Source organism: Chiloscyllium plagiosum, chromosome 2 (assembly GCF_004010195.1).
Source record: "Chiloscyllium plagiosum isolate BGI_BamShark_2017 chromosome 2, ASM401019v2, whole genome shotgun sequence".
Taxonomy (NCBI): Eukaryota; Metazoa; Chordata; class Chondrichthyes; order Orectolobiformes; family Hemiscylliidae; genus Chiloscyllium; species Chiloscyllium plagiosum.
This window is the reverse complement of record NC_057711.1, coordinates 140,726,031-140,750,249: the sequence shown is the minus strand read 5'-3', so window position 1 is coordinate 140,750,249 and position 24,219 is coordinate 140,726,031. Positions and strand designations below refer to the sequence as shown.

General features: G+C 39.4%; 1 protein-coding gene across 1 annotated transcript in view; it reads right to left on the bottom strand.

The window, feature by feature from the left end:
* Positions 1–11,428: 11,428 nt before the first annotated feature.
* The window catches only part of zcchc7 (zinc finger, CCHC domain containing 7), a 286,663-nt gene continuing 273,872 nt past the window's right edge, over positions 11,429–24,219 (bottom strand). The window contains exons 7-9 of the mRNA XM_043719649.1: positions 14,310–14,405; positions 13,850–13,967; positions 11,429–12,447 (exon numbers count right to left, since the gene is read on the bottom strand). Of these exons, the coding sequence (XP_043575584.1) occupies positions 11,885–12,447; positions 13,850–13,967; positions 14,310–14,405 (777 nt within the window). The 3' untranslated portion in view covers positions 11,429–11,884. The remainder of the gene's footprint in view (positions 12,448–13,849; positions 13,968–14,309; positions 14,406–24,219) is intronic.

Genomic DNA, 24,219 nt, shown 5'->3' with positions numbered 1-24,219 from the left:
TACAAAAACTTTCTTCAACTTCTATGTCCCTTACAAAAAAAAGTTACATGCATAATCACTTACAACAGCAAGTTCTGGAATTCATAATCCTACTTGAGAATCTATAATGACTAGCAATAATCATTCAAACTATGTCCTTAACTGCGAAAGGTTGTGACATCATTCATTCAGAGCTCATTCAGTAATGGCAGTGCTCAGGTTTATGCCAATGTTCAAAAATTCTTTTAAACTGCAGTGTTTTTTCTCCTTAATTGCCTTGACATTTGTGACAGTTCCAATTAGCTTGGCAATTAATGAGTTTATGCACTTTCAATGCATCATTTCCATGTCTAATTTTAACAATTTCAAAGTGGTTGGCCTCTCCCGAAGGTGACCTGAGACCACATCCAAAACCTCTTCATAAGGTTACTCCAGCTATCCAAACAAATCCACAATTTTAGAACTGCTCCTACCTGTTCTAATCTATGCATGTTGTATCTCACAAACCTTTATCAGCAAAATTAGGCACGAGTGGAGGCAACAGCTGATTTCTATAGAAATCTGCTACTGAAAAATGTACGCACACAAACCTCAACCAGACATAACTCTTTTCCTCTCCCTCCACCGCATTCAAAAAAGGGTAGGTGCCTCATTTCCAGTCTCGTACCATTTTCTCAGTGATAGAGAGCCTCTCTTCTACCACCTTTCCTGCCAACTCCTACCTGGATCCTTTACAAACGATCTGTTGATTGCCAGAGTCCTATACATGAGTTTTACTGATTTCCATCAGGACCCTAATACAACATTTCTGCAATTAGATATGTAAGGACAGTAAATACAAAGTCCTTTGTGTTTAATAGTTGATCAGATGAGCACAGAGATTTTTCCCTAATGCTCATTTATTAATTTGCAGTCACAGAGTAAAGAAACATTTTAAAAAATTAACAATCACTACTCTCTTATTAAAATATTTTACCTCATCAACTTTCATCTCCAAAATACAGATTACGTCTATCCATGACTCATTCATCTGTTGAAACCATCAACCACATTTTAATTACATCTAGACTCCTTTCAGGAACTTGTGGCTGATCCAAAATTCTGCTGCTTGTATTCCAAGGTGCACCATGTCTGGCTCCCCCATTACCTGAACGTGCTGAACAACAATGGGCTCCTGGTATACCAAAACCTCAATTTTAAAATTCTCATTCCTCCTCAGTCTTGTCCTTTTCTATCTCAAAAAAATCCTAAATCATACAAACCCTCCAAGATGCTCTTCTAGCTCTGGCTCTTGCTAATCTCTGATTATAATTGTTTCATCATTGGAGACCAGGTAAATATTGTCTCTTTCTCTTTCCACATACGCTACCAGACTTGAACTTTCCAAATTGGTTTTGTTTTTATTCCAACTGGCTTGCCTCCTATTTTCCACTGTAATTGATCTGAAATTCTGTTACCCACATTCTAATTCTTATCAAATTCCACTTACTCCTCATCCCCATGATTCCTGCCAGTACAGCATTAGCTCTCCTTTAAAATTCCTTATCTTCATGTTCAAATTCTTCCATAGCTTTGTCCTTTCCAATGTCTTAAATCTATTCCTGGTTGTTTAACAGTAACTTGCATTTATATTGCAAACTTTAATGTGGAGAAATGGCTCAATTGTGTATTCAAACTGAAATGTACACTTGAGACAAGAAAGACAACAGATGAAAAATGAGAAAAGTTTGGTCTGAGATGAATTTAAAATAGGGACTATCTTTAGAAATAAATACAGGTCTAAGGACAAATTCCTTAGGATGTGGATGGGAGAAGGCATAACTGTCATCATAGGACAAAAGGACGAGTTGTTAGATTGTAGATGTTTGGGGAAGGTTGTAGATCTTTTCAAACAACAGTCTCAGGAAGTGGAACACAAATACAGGCTTTCTGGGCCAGAGGTAGTGACACTACCATTATGCCTCAAAATTTTTTCAGGGAAGGTTGCACAGTTGCAGGAGAAACAGAGATAAGAAAGATTGAGATCATGAGGGGATTTCAGTTGCGGGCATGTGCATTTTGAGGCTTTACGGAACTGAGGACCTCTTTTGGTTGGTGAGACTTGGGATGATGGTAGAATAGGACACAGGCAGTGATAGTTTAGATAAAATAAAGTTTATACAGCGGTCAAATCAAAGCAAGATACAGTGAATGTTTGAGATATGAAATAAGTGCAGAGAAACAATGTTAACATTTCAAGTCCGATCTGATTCCAGTCACAAGTGGTTGGGGAAGGTGCTGGCTGGTATCGCACTTGTACAGGAGAGTCCAGTGCTGAGGTAACAAATTAATGGATAAAGGTCCCTGTGCCAGATAGGCTGAGCTAGCCATGTAAAAAGGCAACATCACTGAGGTGGAAGCAAACACATCATGGAAAGTTTGTAGTTTGGAAGCTTAGCTTGGGATCAAATACGAAGGCAACCTTGTAACAATAGATAGTGGTGAAAAGGGATTACACAACTGGATAGAAAGGATATGCATTTTGTAGTGGGGTAAATGAAGACGTGGTTTGGCCTTCACACCATTTAATTGGAGAAAATCTGTGGCTCACAAGACTAGATGTCAGACAAACCTGTATAGAGACTAGAGGGTATCACCGCTGTACATTTGCAGCCTGAACCCGATGCCTCGAGATTTGTTAACATGGTGCAGCAGGTAAATGATAGAGGAGATGTCATTTACCGATTCTAGGTGTACACCAAGGACTGAATTTTGTACCCTCTCTACGTTACATTTTTGTGGTGGCAAGTATTTAATATCTGCCCACTTCCATGCTCATTAATTCTGTGGTGGGAAGGCAAATGGACAGCAGTCACACCCTGCCTCTAGTCAAGGCCCTTAGTTAATCCTACACAAGGGCTCAGCCGTGCACTGCTGGTAGTAACCCAATGCAAAGGAAAACATCATACAGGGAGGACAAGCTTCGTTTGCAGGCTCCCAGCAGAGATCCTTCATTCAAATACACTCAAAGGCCAAATTGGGGGATCTGGCATCAATACGACAGAGGGACATGTACACTGCTCTCTCATTAATACATGGCATCGCTAACCAGGCTGGCCTTTATTATCCTCCCTATTGAACTCAATAAGGTGGTAGTGAACTACCTTGTTGAACTGCTGCAATCCATTTGGTGTAAGTACACATACACCACAGAGATGTGTGCCAGAATTTTGACCCAGTGGCAATGAAGGGATGGTGATGTGTGGAGCAGAACTTACATGTGGCAATGTTTCCATGTATCTGCTGCCCTTGTCCTTCTAGATGGTAAAGGTTGACAGTTTGCAAGATGGTATAGAAGGAGCCTTGGTGAGTTTTGTGGTGTATCTTGTAGATGGTATGCACTTTTGTCATTGTGTTTTGGTGGTGAATGGCATGAACACTGAAATATTAAAATTAGGATGCTATATCGTGGCTGGGTGGTGAGTGGTACTGCAACTCCACTAATGTGGAGATTATTCCATCATTTTCTGACTTGTGTCTTGAAGATAGTAGACAGGTATTGGAGAGAAAGTGGTGAGTTGCTCACAGAATCATTACACTGTAGGAATTCAGCCGGTTGTGTTGATACTGGGCTCTGAATGAGTATTATGACTGTCACTTTTCTTAAATAAAAATATGATGAATAATCATCTAATTTCCTTCCGAATGCCTCACTTAAACACTTCCAGGTGGTGAATTCCAAATCCAAACTAGCCATTGCGTGAAAACGTAGATTTTCTCATAGCATATTTCTTTCTTTCTTTCACAAATTACTGTACATCTGTGCCCTCTTGTTCTTGATTCTTTTGTGTGAGGGAATCATTTCTCCCCATCCAATGTGTCCAGTGCTCTCTTGATTTTTGAAAAATTCTTTCTCCTCATAGCCTCCAAAATAGTCCCAATTCCTCCAATCTATTGTCCAAATTTAAGTGTCTCATCCCTGGAATTATTTTCAGAAAGTTTTTCTGCACTTTTCCCAAATGTATTCACATCCTTCCCAAACTGTGGAACACAGAACTATGCACAATACCGTAGCTGAGGAGTAACTAGTGTCTTATAAAGTTCAGGAGAATCGACGTTTCGGGCATTAGCCCTTCTTCCTGAAGAAGGGCTAATGCCCGAAACGTCGATTCTCCTGTTCCCTAGATGCTGCCTGACCTGCTGCGCTTTTCCAGCAACACATTTCCATCTCTGATCTCCAGCATCTGCAGACCTCACTTTCTCCTCTTATAAAGTTCAGCATAACCTCCTTGTTCTTGTACTCAATACCCTATCAAAAACATCTAGCATTTTGTATGTCTAATTAACTTTTTGCATCTTCTGCTCTGCCATATTTTGTGTTTTCAAAATGCTCTGTTCCTGCACACCCTGTAGGATATGTTATGAAGATGTGGGTATACTGTCCCTTTAAGAGAATTAAAAGCTAGCAGAACTACCTGACAGCACCAAGTGTTCTCAACAAGATACAATGTAGCATGTGGTCCAGCAGCTGAGGTAGCTGGTTGCCTGGAGACAAAAACAAATATGAACTAGGCCAATCAGTTTAAATTATAACCCCCCCCCCCCCCCCCCCGAAAAAAACAAACTCCAATCAAGTTTGAATTGAGTATATTGACAATATTAAAAGCCAATGACACAATCCGATGCTTTGGGGATATAAGACTGGGAAAAATTGAACAGTTGAGGGAGAATTGCCAAAAGACCAACAGACGTAGGCTGCGAGTGAGAACTCTCTAAGAGGTACCTGTCCAGAGAAGGAGTTTGCACAGAGAAAAATATCAACACCGACCTGGAGAGCAACTCTACAGAGGAAGATAAAGAGGAGATTAGACATCTGGCTGGTTTTGAAATTTAAATATTTCAGTAAACCTTAATCAGGGGTTTTATTGTCTGGTATTATAGAAGGGAAAGTAAAAAATAGGTTAGAGGAAGGATTTGTAAATAGTTGTTAGTTAATTATTCTCTGTTATACTTTAAGAAATAAAGTTGTTAATTTTTACTTTAAATAGTTCTTGGATTCTCAAATTTTCAGATTACTGCATGGGATAAATCTTTTCTGCATTGCTGGTTTAAATTAAGCAGGAGAGTTTACCCCATGACGGAACAGTTGAGGGGCTCGTTGCTGGGATTTGAACTATAGGCCAGTGAGCCTGACGTCAGTGGGGGGCAAATTGTTGGAGGGGATCCTGAGGGACTGGATGCACATGCATTTGGAAAGACAAGGACTGATCAGGGATAGTTAACATGGTTCAATTCCCACCTTGGGTGACTGTGTGGAGTTTGCACATTCTCCGTGTCTGTGTGGGTTTCTTTTGGGTGCTCCAGTTTTCACCCACAATCCAAAGACGTGTAAGCAGGTGAATTGGCTATGCTAAATTGCCCAGAATGTTAGGTGTATCAGTAAATGTAGGATAAGGAAATCGGTCTGGGTGGGTTAATCTTCAGAAGGTCGGTGTGGAAATGTTGGGCCGAAGGGCCTGTTTCCATAATGTAGGGAATCTAATCTCAGATGGGACAATGGGCTGAGAAGTGTGAGGTGCTGCATTCTGGGAAAGCAAATCATAGCAGGACTTATACATTTAAATGTAAGGCCCTTGGGAGTGTTGCTGAACAAAGAGACTTTGGGGTGCAGGTTCATAGATCCTTGAAAGTAGAGTCGCAGGTAGATAGGATAGTAAAGTCGGTTTTTGGTATGCTTTCTTTTATAGGTCAGAGTTTGAGTACAGGAGTTGGGAGGTCATTTTGCGGCTGTACAGGACATGGGTTCGACCACTGTTGGAATATTGCGTGCAATTCTGGTCTCCTTCTTATCAGAAAGATGTTGTGAAACTTGGAATGGTTCAGAAAGGATTTACAAGGATGTTACCAGGGTTGGAGGATTTGAGCTGTAGGGAGAGGGTGAATAGGCTGGGGCTGTTTTCCCTGGACTGTCAGAGGCTGAGGGATGATCTTAGAGAAGTTTATAAAATCATGAGGGGCATGGTTAGGATAAATAGACAAAGTCTCTTCCCTGGGGTGGGGGGAGTCCAGAACTAGAGGGTTTAGGGCGAGAGGGGAAAGATATAAAAGGGATCAAAGGGGCAACTTTTTCATACAGAAGGTGGTACGTGTATGGAATGAGCTGCCAGAGGAAGTGGTGGAGGCTAGTACAATTGTAACATTTAAAAGGCATCTGGATAGGTATATGAATAGGAAGGGTTTGGAGGGATATGGGCCGGGTGCTGGCCAGTGGGACTAGATCGTGTTGGGATATAGCGTCGGCATGGACGGGTTGGACCAAAGAGTCTGTTTCCGTGCTGTACATCTCTATGACTATGACTTGGAGGAACAGAAAGTACAGGAAGTGAGAAGGGGAGCAGAATTAGCGGATGAGTACATGTTGGTGCATAAAACAAGCTTCCTGCCGGAATTTTGCCCTGTGATGGATAGAAGTTGGAAGAAGGGGAGATCCTACATTCCGAAGCCAAGAGTAAAGAGCACTGGAAAGAATTTACCACAAGATGAAAAAGAAGCCCAAGAGAGTGGAATGGAGGTGAAAGGCCTCAGGTGTTTCCGCTGTGGTAAAGTGGGACACAAAGTCACAGTGCTAGTTGTTAAAGGAAGGCGCTGTGTGAAAAGATGTGGTAAAAGAAGCTAAGCCAGTGGCATTAGTGAAGGTAGTAAAGAAGACCCCAAGATGAGCTGAGGAGCTGCAGGAGAGTGCACAGCCCAGGCAGGGGCTGGGTATGGAGTTAGTACCTGATCTCTACAAAGAATTATCCTCTGTGGGCAAAGTTTACTCAAAGAACAGGGGAGATGGTCAAGTAATTATAATTTTGGGAGATACAGGATCTAACCAGTCGCTGAAAGTTTTGGACGAGTGAATATGCACTCTTTCTGATCTGTCACCTGAGTGTGGTAATTTGAGGGATAGATGGACAGAAATGTAGTGTTCCTCTATGTAAGATCAGGTTGAAGTGCCAAATCAAGACCGGGGAAGTTTCAGTGGGAGTGATTGATAGAGTGTCAGTTCCAGGAATTCATTTTGTTCCTGGGAATGATTTGGCAGGATCCAAGGTGGGAGTGACCAAGAAACTTAAGATTCAAAACAGAAATATCCTGGTATTTTCCCAGACTGTGTGTTAACAAGATCCCACTATTATAAGTCACAGCACGAAACAAAAAGTAAAGATAAAGATGAAGGAGTTGAGGTTCAGTTAGTGGATACCCTGGTTGACATAATACTGCAGGAAAAACCTAAACCGGCAGAGGGTCAGACTGAAGTGTTTAGTTCTGAAAGGCTAAGAGACTTGCAACAGCAAGACAGGGCAATTAAAAGATCTATATGTGGATGCGTACTCAGAAAAGGAGGCAGAAAATATTCCGGAGGATTATTAACTGAAACATAGAATCCCAAGACAGAAATGGAGACCACGGCAGGTTAGTGCAGAGGAGAAATGGGCCGAAGTGCACAGAATTGTGTTGCCGGTAGCATACAGACAGGAAGTGTTACAGGTAGCACATGAACTACCTGTAGAAGGTCACCTAGGGGTACGAAAGACTTAGCCTAAGGTACAAAAACATTTTTATTGGCCTGGAATGCACAAGGAGGTGGTTAACATTTGCCGAACATGCCATACATGCCAAATGGTAGGTAACCCACAGGCAGTAATAAAACCTGCACCGATGTTGCCAATTCCTGCATTTCAGGAACCTTTCATGCGGGTTATAACTGATTGTGTAGGTCCCCTTCTGAGTACTTGTTAACCATAATGGAAGTGTCTACCAGATTTCTGGAGGCAATTCCATTATGGAGTATCAAGGCAAAAAAGGTGATAGAGGAGTTAGTAGCTTTTTTTCACACGGTATGGACTACCCAGAGAGATTCAGTTGCACCAAAGGTCAAATTTTACTGCTAGGCTGTTGAGGTGGTTATGGATAGCTTAGATATGCAGTATCCAGTGCATATCATCCTGAATCCCAGAGATCTTTAGAAAGATGGATTATATTAGATTACATTATCTACAGTATGGAAACAGACCATTCGGCTCAACCAGTCCACACCGACCCTCCGAAGAGTAACCCAATCAAAGCCATTTCCCTCTGACTAATCCACAAGCACTATGGGTAATTTAGCATAGCCAATTCACCTGACCTGCACATCTTTGGACTGTGGGAGGAAACTGGAGCACCCGGACGAAACCCATGCAGACACGGGGAGAATGTGCAAACTCTTTACAGACCGTTGCCTGAGACAGGAGGTGAACCTGTGTCCCTGGCACTGTGAGGCAGCAGCACTAACCATTGAGCCATCATGGCATGATATGTTGAAGACCATGTTGAGAGCATACTGTCAGGATTACCCAAATGATTGGGATAAAGGCATCCCATTCGTATTGTTTGCTATTCGAGATGCCCCAAACTAATCTACTCAGTTCACTCACTTCCAAGTTAATATTCGGGCATGAAGTGAGAGGCCCTTTGAAATTAATTACAGAAAAATTGACAGGACCAAAGTTGGAGATCTCACACTTAGATTATATATCAGAGGTGAGGGAGAGATTAAATTGAGTAGGTGAGTCAGCTAAACAGCACCTAATGAGGGTACAGTGTAGAATGAAGCAGGTGGCAGCTCTGAGACTTGGAAATTTTCCTGAAGGGCTGACATGTTAGTACTGTCACCAGTGATAGGAGATCTCTTCAGGTTTAGTGGTCCCTATCAAATTAAGAAAAAGTTGAGTAAGGTGAACTATCTAGTAAAGATACCAGAAATTGTATTATACTTGAGAATAAGAACTGGAGAAACAGGTGCTAGTTACTGCACCGCAGAGTGAGGAATCAAATCCAGATGATGTGGATTTTGACGTGCCTCAAAATAGATTAAAAATGAAGTAGTCCTTGAGGAGTGGAATTGGGTTAGTAAGCTATCTGTCTCAGGAGCATAGAACGCAGTTGAAAGATTTGTTACTGCAATATAAGGACATAGTTAAGAATCAAATGGGGAGGTCTAATGCTATTGTACATGAAGTAGACGTAGGGAATACTGCTCCAATAAAACAATACCCCTATCGGCTTAGTCCTTTCAAAGCCAGACAGGTCCAGATGGAGGTTGATGCCATGCTCAACAAAGACATCATCGAATCAAGCCAGAGAGCGTGGAGTTCGCCAATCGTCTTAGTTCTCAAACCAGATGGGACTCAACGATTCTGCGTGCATTATAAGAAGGTCAAAGCCATTACACAAAATCGGACTCATATCCAATACCTAGATTAGAGGACTGTATTGGAAAAAGTCAGACAAGCCAGTTACATAACTAAGTTGGACTTACTGCGTGGTTACTGGCAGGTACCTTTATTAGAGTCGGCAAAAGAAATTTCTGCGTTCGTAACCCTAAATGGGCTATATCAGTTTAAAGTAATGCCCTTTGGAATGAAGAACGCACCCGCCACATTCCAAAAACTCATGAACAGAGTAGTGGCTGGGTTAACAAACTGTGCAGTCTATTTGCAGAGCTCTTTTAATGACATCGAGAAGCAAAACTGGTGATAAATAAAACAGAATTCATGAAAGCACATACTTGGGGCATAACATCGGTCATTGAAGGTTGACCACAGGGAATGCAAAGACGAAGGTCATTGAGGAATTTCCATGACCAACCTCGAAGAGGTGCTTTAATTCTTAGGACTCAGCGGATTCTATCAGAAGTTTGTTCCAAACTGCAGTAGTGTAGTGGCACCGTTAACTGATTTGCTGAAGAAGAATACAATGTTTCAGTGGACAGAACCATGCCAGGAAGCATTTGATCGATATTAACCACCAAACCAGTTTTAGCTACCCCAAACTTTTCAAAATCCTTTAAAGTTGCCATTGATGCTAGTGACATAGGAGTTAGAGCTGTACTCCTACAGGATGATGATGATGGGATTGAACTGCCAGTTGGTTACTTTTCAAAGAAGATTAACATCCACCAGAGGAAATACTCAACGATTGATAAAGAACTATTGAGTTTGGTATTGGCCTGACAACGTTTTAATGTGTATATCACGAACAATGTGTCGGAGACGGTGGAGTACACGAATCGCAGTCCCCTTACATTTTTATAACACTTCAAAGACAAGAATATGAGACTATTACATTGGCGTCTTATGTTACAGACATTTAATTTAAAAATCATACATGTTGCAGATCATTAGAATGTAATCGCAGATGCGTTATAACGGACTTAACTGATAAAATTTAGATGAGATTTATCTGTAACGTTATATACATATAGTTTATATGGGAAGAAGCTAAGGTGAACTTAGATTAAAGTTATCGATATGTTAGGGTAATGTGTTTAAAGAATAGAAAAAATAAAGCCATCTTTTCATTATGATGATTCAATTTTTTAAGGGGGGAGGTGTTATGAAGATGTGAGTATACTGTACCTTTGAGAGAGTTAAACGCTAGCAGAACTACCTGACAGCACTAAGTGTTCTCAACAAGATACAGTTTAACATGTGGTCCAGAAGCTAGTGTAGCTGGTTGCCTGGAGACAAAAACAAATATGAACTAGGACAATCAGTTTAAATTATACCCCCCAAAAAACCAAACTCCAATTAAGTCTGAATTGAGTATACTGACAATATTAAAAGCCAATGACACAATCTGATTTTGGGGGTATAAGACCGGGAAAAATTGAACAATTGTAAGAGAACTGCCAAAGACCAACAGATGTAGGCTGCTAGTGAGAACTCTCTAAGAGGTATCTGTCCAGAGAAGAAGTTTGCACAGAGAAAAACATCAACCTGGAGAGCAACTCTACAGAGGAAGGTAAAGAGAAGATTCGACATCTGGCTGGTTTTAAAATTGAATTTTTCAGTAAACCTTATTCTGGGGTTTTATCGGACTGGTATTATAGAAGGGAAAGTAAAAGGTAGGTTTGAGGAAGGATTTGTAAATAGTTGTTAGTTATTCTCTGTTATACTTTAAGAAATAAAGTTGGTAATTTTTACTTTAAATAATTCTTGGTCTCTCGAATGTTCACAGATTTACTGCATGGGATTAATCTTTTCTGTGTTGCTTGTTTAAATTAAGCAGGAAAGTTTACCCCATGTCGGAACAGGTAGCACTCAAAGAATGTGCTACAACCACTCTGTGACATCACTGAACCTAGCATCAGGATACAACATGCTATCTGCAGTCATGTCTACCATGGTAAAAACACCCATTTGTTCCCCTAGCTACTGAAATTCCCATCACCGGTGCTCTCCCATACAAGTTTGAGAAACAGCAGAAGTGGAAGTTGTTCAGCCATCTTTCTTGACTTGTGTAAGTTGTGAATGTCTCACTAGAATTAAGTAGAAAAAAATTGATAAAACATGAGGTGTTCATCATTTTGCTAGATGATTGCCAGTGTGATGGATAAGTGACCAGCTCTACATATTGCTTGAACAAATGTATAATGCAAAGATAAATGATGAAGTATTTAATAATTTGTAAAGTGATAGTACAAGCAATGATAATCACTCTTTGCTGGTTATAGGTAACCAAAGGAATAAACATACATGAGCATTTAACTAACCAATTCACTTGCAAGCAAAAATGGCAAGTTGATCTTTTCCTTTACACTGTAGGACAGGGCTTGGTTTAGAGGCTGTACAGATACTCTGCACTCAGCTTTCCCTCCCAGTGTGGCAAAACGCAATCCAGGACAATACAAAATTTACTCACCCACCCTCCCTCCCTTTGGATAAAACCTAGCACTACCTAATGGATTGCTGACATCTAGAGCTCTTTATATTGGTGAAAATTCATGAACTCCATATCACAGTGAATTACTACAATGATTTTTACATTAAAAATATTAAGTGTTTAACTGCTGCATAGCTGTCCTGTCCCCGGAAACAAAAGTAACTATTCAGTATTTCTACTGGATTGCAGATTCCTGAGATTTAATTTTAGAATGTTTCTTGCACTTTTTTTTCTTTTTCTCTACTAAAGCATTCTCCGGGACTGTCAGCATTCTGTCTCTGACGTGTACTTTTTTTTTCTTAGCCCTTTTCCACTTTTTGCTCAACGGTTCGATAGTCTCTTCTCCTCTGTGCTTTTTCCTTCTGTTCTTCCACTTTTTCTTTGTTGTATCTAACTGTCTATCATTTTGTGTGATATTACTACGCATAAACAACAGAGGGCTCTGCTGGGTTTTATAGTGTGAGGCATTAGTTTCTGCTGACTTGGCTGCAACTTCTCTTGGAAAGTCCTTTTCAGGACCTTTACTAAAGATTTTGGAACAGAGGGCAGTCTGATAGCGACACTTTGCTTTGTGATTGGCTGTCCTGCTATTTTGCATGAACTCTCTTTCCTCCTTCTCGACTCTTTCTTTCTTCGGGTTTCTCCCCTTTCTCTTGAAGCATGAATATCTGCTTGCAGTATCTTTGCGCAATCTCTTATTTGGAAAACTGGATTCAATGAACCCAGCGTCTTTAAGTTCTGGAGAGAAAATAATCAAAATTAATGTTTGAGAAACCTGACTTCATTTTTTTTATATACATGTTATGATAATATCAAATTTACAAGGTATAAGGTGAATTATAGTTTAATTCTATTTAATTCAGTTTAATTCTATTTCATGCATTTCAACCAGGTGTATAAATATGTATGTTCTCAAAATGGGGTGACACTGACACTCATTATCCACTCCTGGTATTCTTGAGGGTTTTGAGAATAGCATAGCATTGGGTTGGAGCCAAACCAGTTACAGAACAAAGTGACAAGTTCTCTCCCCTTATAGTTAGTTGCTGAACCCGTTAGGTTTGTACAACAATCTAACAGCTTCATTATATTTTTTGGGTGCCAGTCCACACCTGATCAGATCTATTGAACTTAGTTTCATCATCTGTCATAATGGGAATTCAACTTGTGACTTCCGAGTTGCAAGTTTGATTCAATATTAGTAGGCTAACATGTTACCAATACTAGGAATGCTAAGTTGTACTAACTTTGTTTGCATTCTCTCAAATACAAAAGATTGAAGTGAATTAATTGAGATGGTTTTCTTTGAAGGGAGGAATCCAGAACATGCAGATAGAAATTTAGAGCTGGGCCATTCGTGAATTAAATCAGGGATGATTTTTAATTTTCATCTCACAACCAACTGGTTGAAATCTGGAAATCATCCGAAAAAGACTATGGATACTGGGTCAATTAAAATGTTTAATATCAAGAACAATAAATTTTACAGATTTAAGGGTAAAATTGGCAAAGAACGTACAGGAGACATGAGAAAACCATTTTCTTACAGTTAGTAGCTTTTAAATTCATTCATGGGATGTGGGCATTATTGGCTGAGTCAGCATTTATTGTCCATTCCTACGTGCCCTCAAGTTGGTGGTGAGCTGCCTTCTTGAACTTGTGCAGCCCAGAATAATTGAAACCTGGAGTGCAGTGCAGGTGAGTTCAAATGAGGTGATTAAAAGAGAATTTTATTACTGTCTAGTGAATTGCAGGGTTTTAGGGACTAGTTGAGGAAATAACATTAGGGTCATTGCTCATTTCGAAAGCAGTCATTAGTACTTTGAGCAATTGATCTCCTTCACTGTCATTCCATGATAGGTGTAAACAGTCACTCTGGTTTATACAGGCCCTCCTCTTCGGCCTCTTTTAATATTACTCTTTAACCAGTTGCTTGCAGGCCCATGGCAGTGGCATGCTGTAGGTGCTTCTCAGATTATCTTCCATACATAATGCATTTGAGATTGTAAAGTGAACCTGTGTACCTCCATTCCATACTGCATGATTCGTAACGTGGATTATAAAATAAAGAATTCACGACTGACCAGTTTATTTACAGAGACCGATAATACTTATATGTCCAACATGGAAAGAGACTAACCTTTAACTCTCTTGTTTATCCTCTGCTCTCTCAGCTTTATGTCATACTTTGTATCATAGTAAGACACAAATGGTGATGTAGGAAAGAAATGCCTCTGCATCAATTTGCTTGAACATTCCTGCAAATCACCAAAACATTGTTCTTTAATAAAAGGATAAAGTCTGTGCAAAATTTCACTTCTCTCCTCCACAATTATTGTGCAAGTTCATTTGATGTAATTAGTAATTGGCAATTTCAGAGCTGCAAATGTGCAGTTACATCTGTATACATATACTTTGATACAAATTTCCCAAAACAGTAACAGTTTGGATTGTACTTTTGAGTTCACTGGATTTCTGGCAAGCAATTGAAATAATTTACAGTCAGTGGGTTTGTTTGTGCAAAAAGACATCATTTGAAGCACTTAAATTAGGGGATTTTAAATTAGGGGATTTTAGATAATTCAATATTTGAAACTTACATGACCATAATGTCCTCTTTTTGCACAATTATAGCAATACACAGATTTTTTTGCGATTGGCTGAGAAATTCCATTAACGATTGGTCCTTGGTTGATCTGGAACATTCAAAGTGACAATTTACAATCTGAAGAATCATTTAAAAACACTAACTGAAATACCTGCACTTAAACAAATAAAATGTCAAAATAAAAGTACTTGTATTTTTGGTTCATCGACAGAACTTTTTAAAAAAAAAAATATTTTGGCTATCCAGCATTATCAGTTTAAATACACCATGATTAGATACAGCATATGAACCCCTAAACAGCAAGATGCCTAAAATCCAATCTTGAAACAATTTTAAGAACCTGACTTCCTTGTTAATGGACAGCTTGCTGTCAACATAATATGGAAACCTGTGTGTGTTTTATAAATATTTGAAACAGAGTCATAGAGTCACACAGCATGGAAACAGACCCTTTGGTTCAACCAGACCATGCTGACCATAATCCCAAACTAAACTAGTCTCACTTGCCTGTGCTTGGCGCATATCCCTACAAACATTTTTCATGTCTTTATCCAAATGTCTTTTAAACACTGTAACTGTACCTAGAACCATCAATTTCTCTGGCAGTTCATTCCATACATGGACTACTCTGTGTAAAAAAAAAGTCGCCCCTCATGTACTTTTTAAAATCTTTCTCCTCTCAGCTTAAAAATGTGCCCCCTAGATTTGAACTCCCCCATCTTAGGGAAAAGATCCTAGTCATTCAGCTTATCTTACTCCTCATGATAATATAAACCTCTCAGCCCTCAACCTCCTCCACTCCAGTGGAAAAACATCCGTCTTTTGAGTCTATTTTTATATCTCAAACCCTCCATTCCTGGCAACATCCTGGGAAATCGTTTCTGAACCCTCTCCATTTTAATACTATCCTCCATATAGCGGGGCGACCAGAACTGCACACAGTGCTCCTGAAAACGCCTCAACAACGTCCTGTACAACTTGAACATGACATCCCAACTACTGTACTCAGAGGTCTGGGCAATGAAGGTCAATGTCCTAAAGGCCTTGTCAACCATCCTATCCATATGTGACGCAAACTTTAAAGAATTATGTACGTAAAACCCTAGGTCTTTCTGTTCTACAACACTACTCAGGGCCCTACCATTATAATTGTACAAGTCCTGACCTTGTTTTTTTACCAAAATGCAATACTTCACGTTTATCCAAATTAAATTCCATCTGTCACTCCTCAGCCCATTGATCCAATTGAGCAAGATCTTTTTGTAGAGCAAGGTGCAGGGCTGTGAAGAGCTTGATCGAACAGCCAGGAACATACATTGAGTTTTCGCATTTAAACTATAATTTAATGCTCCTAGTGCTTATGTTTGAAAGGGGCTTTCACTACAAGGTCACGTGCAATAATTGTTAGATATATTCAATTTTTCCCCTACCAAATTTGTTGTTAAACGTTAAGTCTTTTTCAGAGATAAGAGCAAACCAAATTTGGCCAGGTAATGAACTCCTTGCTCAACAGAAAAGGATCGGTTATCTGTAAACAAGATTCTTATTGGTCTTATGGAGTAGGGGGATTACTGCAAGGCTATGTCACTGGCCCTTCTACTGCTGTGAATTAGATGAATACAAAGCTCACACAGTAGACCTAACAATGAGTTTACAAACAAAATAGTAAAACATTTGACTTATTACTTGCATTTGCATAGGAGTGATAGTACTAATTTATTACACATTGTTATTGAGCAGGTAGTGAACAAATTGGTATTCATCCCTTACTTGTTTCATGGGATTGTGACATAATTGGTGACTGATACATGGTTTAGCAGTGAGATTATTCTGCTTCTCTTTAAATTCAGTACTTCAATTCCACATAATCAATGGTAAACCATTCAAAGCACTAGTAGTCACACCTCACAATACTATCTTTTGCTGACATCTTAGAAGTAGTCATGACTGCATTATCTGGTGAAAATCAATGTCTACATTTTTACCATCCTGGACGTGTATTCCACATTTCAGTCAACAAATTCATACGTTACCCATGCCTAAAGAAGACACCTGCACAGCACCATTTTTCACCAACTCAGATGAACACTACCATTTACTTACATCAGAAGGTAAATTCACAGTATTCCTCTGCATTAACCAAAAGGAAAATGTGGCAACCAACAAGATATCTTTAATAAATCTCAGTTAGAAAAGCCTGGTTATCACTTGTCAGAAATACGCTGCTGAGATCACCCCCAAGGTATAAAATTCTCAGTTATATTTAATTGTGGAGCTAAGTTAGGGGATAGGGTCAGTTTGGGTGGAGGTAAAGTTTGATTCACGCATGCGCTTTCAAATTGTTAAATGAGCATCCTACCACTTGGAAGGGTATGGTTGTCCAACTCATTGCATCTTTGTTAAAACTGCAAGTGGGTGGGTTTCGACCGATTTGGATTCAGATCTGAGAATCCTCTTAATTATTGCATCCCACCGGACTTAAGCCACCTACGTTTGAGGGGTTAAAGTTCCCCATGATAGCTATGTTTTTTTCAATATTTAATTCAAGGAAACTTTTTCTCATCCAGTACTGGATGTTGACATGCCAGATTAGATGCAGTCAATGGGTTGAAAGAGTTGCTGTTAAGCTACAAATGGGTGTCAATTGTGTACCCATGGAACCTATTGTCAAATTATGCCTCAGAGGGGCAGAATGTAGATGAGAAAGTGGATAGGCCAAGGATAGATTATGGTACTGCTGAGAAAATAGTGGGGGAGCTAGAGGAGAAATGATTACAGGTGAATCTCTGGCTTTGGATTGGATTAATAAAACAGAAGTGGGGACAGTAGCTGAAGGCAGATGGCATGGTCAACTTTATTAAAAGTTGCAAATATGTCAAGATGGATAAGTAGCACTAGGCTGATACAGTACTATAGCAAGGGAGAATCCTGATTAAAGAGAGGGTCAAACATGGAGCTTTAGCAAAGATGGGCGTAGATCACAGGAGGAAGCAAAACTTCGAGAGGAGGTGGGGTGATGGTTTTGTAATGACCAAGTAGCTATTTTCAGGAAAAGGCAATTGATGATGGCAGCTTTGAATGCCAGTGGATACCAGCCTCAGTAATCGGTAATGGACTGCAATGTATCATTATCAATATTGCTTAGCATTGGGGCCAGATGTGAAAGCTGCATTATTAACAGTTTAGATTAGATTCCCTACTGTGCGGAAATAGGTCCTTCGGCCCAACCAGTCCACACTGACCCTCCGAACAGTAACCCACCCAGATCCATTTCCCTCTGACTATTCCACCTAACACTATGGGCAATTTAGCATGGCCAATTCACCTAACCTGCACATCTTTTGACTGTGGGAGGAAAACCGACGCAGAGACTGGGAGAATGTGCAAACTCCACACAGACAGTTGCCCCAAGGCTGGAATTGAACCTGCGACCCTGGTGCTGTGAGGCTGCAATGCTAACCACTGAGCCACCATGCCGTCCTTAAAACTTTAATGGGATTAAGGTCAAGAGAACAAGAGGTGGGTCTCATAGACAAGATAAGGTTGGAAAGTATTTGAGGGCAAATAAGATAGGGAAACAAAAAAGGTCAGGATTGCATGATCCCTGCCTGCAGAACAACCTAGCTACATCATTATCTGCAAATTTCCTCCTAGCTTATTTTTGTTTCATCTTTTGGATACAAAGTCACTCAGTTTTTCATTACTAGCTTTACACAGGTGGCATTTGTGTATTTTCAGATGTACTAAACAGATACATTTAAAATGTTATAGTTACATTGAGCTGCCTCAGTTAATTCAGTGGCATCCTTCTAATTCCCTTGTGCCTGAAGCCTTTCTCCACAGTAGTAATGGTGATAGGCTCATTATATTCTGCCATCACAATTTAACTGCAGAAGTCGCTGTATTTTCTAAACTGAGCACACATCATCATACCAAAATAGAAGTGTCATATCTGGGAGTTAGTATTTTGACAGTGTTTAGATATTTAATAAGGATCAAATTAAGTGGAAAGATCTTAGATGACTTTATAAATTCATAATCACTTGTAATATCGTATGCACTTGAGATGCATCTCTACACTGGGGAAGCAAAAGCAATTTCCTGCCAATAAAGCACAAAATCATCATTTACTTTCTACTTGAAACAGCACACACTGGTTCCTACTCAAATCTAAATGTTATCTTTTGTGTCAAAGGGTCAAGCTTGTTCAGTCTATCCTCAAAATATTGCTCCCTAATGGAACTTTATGAAATGTTTCAGTCAATTTCCGGATATTAATAACACTAAGAATTAATTTACTGTTCCTTAGGAACACAGGGGACATAGTAGTGATTCTTCAACTGTAAGTGCAGGGTACGAATTTGTAAAGGAATGAGGGAACACTGAAATTAAATTAAAACTAATTATTTTATTGCAAATCAAAACAATTGATCACTGAAAAAATAAGCTGCTTTAATAAAACACAATTTGAAAGTATATCTTTCAAAATGTTTGTAAAGATTGTTCCAAATGCAATAGAGAAGTAACAACAAGATGAAAAGAACACCGGCATTTGGATATCAAGGTTCAAATAAAGAGGAAATAGACAATGATTAATTATTGCCATCTACTAAACCAAATATTTCACGAATTTTAAAACCAACATTAAAATCTGAAATAAAGGTATTAAAACTAATTACTATTCCAAAAACAAAATGGATGAACAATATTTGCGGTGTCATGTAAGGTCTAGCCTGTTGTTACCTACTGAACATTTTGGACGTGATCAGCGTAAAAATATAAAAATCAAAACATAAACTGTTTACTGAAACCTTTCTGATGAACATTAATTGCACAGGCTGGGGTAAACCAAAAGCTGAGATGAGCACAGTGCTACAAAATGAAACAACGATCGTGGGTGCATTGAAATAGAAATGAGGGCTCTCTGCAGAATATGAAAATGGGAGTGCAAAATTGGTCATTTGATGAATGAATATCTTAGTACAAAATACAATCTCAATTTGTTGTAAAATTCAACAATTTATTCTGAACATTCAGGGATAACCTGGTTTGAAAAACAGTTACAGATTTAATGCTCAATATGACATTAACTGATGTTTTATTTTATACTTTTATAATTTAAAAGGAATGGTTAAGCAACTCTTGGAAGATTTTCAGAATGAACTGGATGAGGACAAATGGTGTTAGGAAGTCATGATTATACTTCCTGTGTGCCTCACTGCATTGGCAATTTTGCCTGGAACTACTGTTCTACATCAGTACTTTTCTGAGAAAACGGGTTATGAACGTTTGGCATAGCAAAGGGCCTGTGCCATTATAAACAAATGTGCATTTATAAAGCAGCTTTTGTATTCTCACGTTTAAGTGTATTCCACAGTTAATTTTTTTGACTTTGAGCCACTGTCATCACGTGGGCAAATGCCTCGGACAATATTTTTAAAATTGGGTCTGATGGCAGTCGCTATTAGTGTCCTGATTACAAACTGAGCAAGACTGGAATGTAAACAGTGCAGGTGTTAGGATCATTGGAAATGTAAGGTTAACTGAGAGAAGTAGGAGAACAACAACATTGGAACAATTTGAGCAGCAGAAAGAAAGCATTTCAGAAAGTTCAATCAGGCAGTGGAAACAGTGCAGGTAGAACCAAGAAACAGTGAGGGCTGCAAGACACTGGTGGAAGATGTCTACAAACCTTCTGATGGTAGCAATATAATGGAGAATGTTTAAATATACCCACAAATATCTGGTTTGTAGGTTGTCTGATTTTAGAGGTAATGTTTGAGTCTGGGATAATTATTAGTGTAAAGGTAAGGTAATTAAATTGTTGGTTTTAGGTAGTTGCCAGAAACATGGAAAAAAAGGCAGTTTAAAAGGTTTAATAGGGTCAGATTGCAGAGATGTAGCTGCAAAATAAGAGACAGGCTTACAATCAGATGACTGGTAGGTTTGAGGATAGCCCAGAATGTTATTATTGGAGATGGGTGGAGCTTAGAAATTCTCTCTGGTTTCAGTTTTTCTGGGTGCTTCAATGGAAGAGGTTTTTAGTTGCAGTTTGGAACTCATTCATTTCCAGCTCACAGAGAATTTAGCCAAAATAAATGGCAGGTAGACCTGCCCCGTAAACAAAGTAAAACATTTACTTCATCACTGACTGTGTGAAAGGCAGATGAAGCTTAATTTCAGTGAGGAACAGAATCTGGAAGCTTGACTGTTTTAAACTAACGAGAGATTCTACAATAGGTCTCTTAACTTCCCTTTCTTCTTTTTACTTTTGCTCTTTTTATATCTTTCTCTTCCTTCGTTTTCTTTTCCTTAAAGCCTGAAGAGCAGTGGGTAAAGGAGGCCTCCAGCAGCAGCGGTAGCAACGCTAGGGACATGGCTCCACCCTAGCCCTGAGTCTCCCAGCAAGTGAGGAGCAGGTGCTGGGCTGACTCTTTGGCCTGGACTTGCAGGCTGAGCTGAGGCTCCAGGTCTGTAGCTAGGCCCGGGTGTCTGAAGGAGCGGAAGCATTGGCAAAAGAGTCAGACAGTGGACCAGTGGCAACGTCTGGAGGAGTGTAGGATGGGAACAGAAGATACAGAACAAGGAGTGAGAAAGATGAACTCTATTGCAGTTAAAATCTTGCATTATATTCAGTGTTTTAAGATGGTGCTAGAGTGTGGTGAAACTTTGCAACTAAAAACATCCTTCACTATTGTTTTATATATATGTAACAGCTAACCTAAATCCAGTGTCATATACGTAACCAGATTATCTTGGAAATATTGGAAAAGTAGTCTGAAAAGGTGAGAGAGTGTTTTACCTCTGAGTATAGCTGAAGCTGAGGAATAATCTCCAGAGGACAGTAGCACACAGATTGGTGATTCAGGGTGCTCCCTATAGGGGTAAATAGCTTTGAGACTGATTTGTCACACAAAGGGATTTTTGGGGACATAAGAAATAAACCGGAGTGCACAACATATATGGTTATAAACCTTATTTTATAGTTAATGCTTATTTTAGTCATTTATTTCACAAACAATAACATTTGTTTTGTTAAAACGTGAAATCTTGTGACATTGTTCTATTGGTTAAAACAAGGTACTTTTATTTCTCTCTAACTGTTGACAGTTCCTAACTGGATTGTAACAATGCAAAGATCAGGAAAGAATGTGGCGTAGAAAATGTGGTTTCAAGGGGAGAATTTAATTGTCACATAGATTGGAAGAAGCAGAACAGCTCACGTAGCAAAGGGATTGTATTTCTAGAATTGAACAAAGTCAAGTTTTTGGAACAATATGTGTTACAGTCAACAAGGGAGTGTGCCATATTAAATTTAGCAATGAGTAACAAACCAGAATTAGATAAAAGAGTAGGGGAACATTCTGCAAGTAGTGAACTGAACATTGTGCAATCACCAGCGAACATGCGCACTTCTGACCTTATGATGGAGGGAAGATCATTGATGGAGCAGCTGAAGATGTGTGGGCCTGGGACACGACCCTGAGGAACTCCTGCGAAGATGTTCTGGAGCTGAGATGACTGACTGCCAATAACCACAACCATCTTTCTATGTGCCAGGCGTGACTCTAATCAGTGGAGAGTTTGCCCCCTGATACCCATTGACTCCAGTTTTGCTAGGGCTCCTTGATGCCACACTCAGTTGAACGTGGTCTTGACGTCAAGGACTGACACTCTCACCTCACCCCCTAGAATTCAGCTCTTTTGTCTGTGTTTGAACCAAGGCTGTAATGAGATCAGGAGCTGCGTGACCCTGACAGAACCCAAACTGGACATCACTGAGCAGAAGCTGCTGGATAGCACTGTTGATGACACCATCGATCACTTTACTAATGATTGAAAGTAGACTGAAGGGGCAGTAATTGACCTGGCAGGATTTGTCCTGTTTTGTGTATACAGAATGATTTAATTCAAATTAATTTATTGTGACACAGTTTACTGAATGAATTCTATATTGATATTTTAATCTTAATCTTAAAAATCTATCAAATTCATAGCCTTCACCAAAGAGTTGATCAATTTCAGTCTTTGGCTCTGGCATCATAAGGATCCCACTCTAGATCAGATGTGACACTTTCAGTTTTATATTCATCCCTCCACAAGACATTACTGTAATCTCAATCCATTTTTATTTTTTACATAATAAAAATGTAAAAAATTTTTAAAATTAATTTTTATTTTTAATTTTATTTATTTCGTGAGATGCTCTATGCACTAGTGGTATTTGATGCCAAAACCACACAAAACAAGCACGGCAGCATGCATATTTCCACTGTTAGTGAAAGTTCTTTTCTCTGTAAATCATACACCTATTCCATTTGTACAAATGTGATCCATGAATGGCTTGTTGATGCACATGATTTTTAATCAGCAAAGGAATGCAGGATTATTGGGAAAAGGCAGGAAAATGGAGTCCAGGATTTTCAGATCAGCCATAATTTAATGGAACAGCAAGGCAGACTCCATGGGCTGAACACCTATTTCTGCATCTTATACCAAAGACTGCACTATGGTAACACTGCAATTCACAATTGCCCTTTGATCTGAATATGCCCTTTGGTAATTAGATGCCTTCTTTACATACTCCACAGGGGGACCTATTCCATATATTATTGATCTACAACTTCACTCTCCCCTCTCCAATTTTTGCCATGGAAATTGTTATTAAAATGGTTCACAGTCCTGAATTACTTACAGATATGTTGAACTTTGAAGTACAATGTGGTTTTTAAAAGAAAGACACTTAAGCTAAAAGATGGTTAAGCATGCTAGTTTAGTGGCTGTTTAAAATACGTGTGAATTACATTCCTTAGACAGCAACTTCCAAACACATGACCCTTACTATCTAAGAGGAAGAAGGGCAGCGGATATATAAGAACACTACCAACTAAGACACTCACCATCTTGACTTGGAAATGTATCATAGTTTTGCTGAATCAAAACCCTGGAACTCCATCCCTAATGGCACTGTTGGTGTATCTACACTAAATGGACTGTAACTGTTCAACAAAGCAACTCTCCACCACCTTCTCAAGGGCAACTAAAGATGGGCAGTAAATATTGGCCTGGTGATACTCATAGTCGAGAGTGTGGCGCTAGAAAAGCATAGCCAGTCAGGCAGCATCTGAGGAGCAAGGGATTCGACATTTCAGGCATAAGCCTTTAATCAGGTTTATGCCTGAAATGTCGATTCTCCTGCTCCTCGGATGCTGCCTGACCGGCTGTGCTTTTCCAGCACCACACTCTCGACACTGAACTCCAGTCTCTGCAGTCCTCGCTTTCTCCTAGTGACATTCATATCCCAGGAGCTAAACAAGAGGCTGAAGAAAAATCATGAAATATTGCACATGAACAGTGTCAAGGAAATTTTGGGCACCAACACTTTAAAGGGAGTGATGCCATTCAAAAATGAACTGCAATCTCTTTGGGTTGTGTCCAAAACTGCAGTCATGATCAGAATTGAAGGTCGCTTGAGTGAAAGACACAGTTATGTTTTATCCTTTTGTGAATATACCAGGAAGAGGCTAAAAACCAAAGCACCCCCTAGTTCTGTATGTTTGTATGCTACCTTATGGTTCAGCTTACTCTGTGGTCATGTATGCTGGGAAGCTCCCACTCAACATTCCTCTCTGTGATAGCTAAAAACAAGTGATCAGCAAAGTCACTGTTGAGGGAGACAGCTGCAAGCCTCCAAACACTCAATTGATAAATTCAACACTATTAGAATCATCAATCCTAATGCTGAAACATTTCAATCTATTCATCATGGTCAAGCAGAAACAGATTTGTATTTTCTTATAATTTTACATTTTAGACTCACCTCTCATTTCTTACAAATAGTAAATTAAATAAATAGCCAATTAATCTGTTTAGAGGATGTTGCTTGATAAAATAGTATTTGT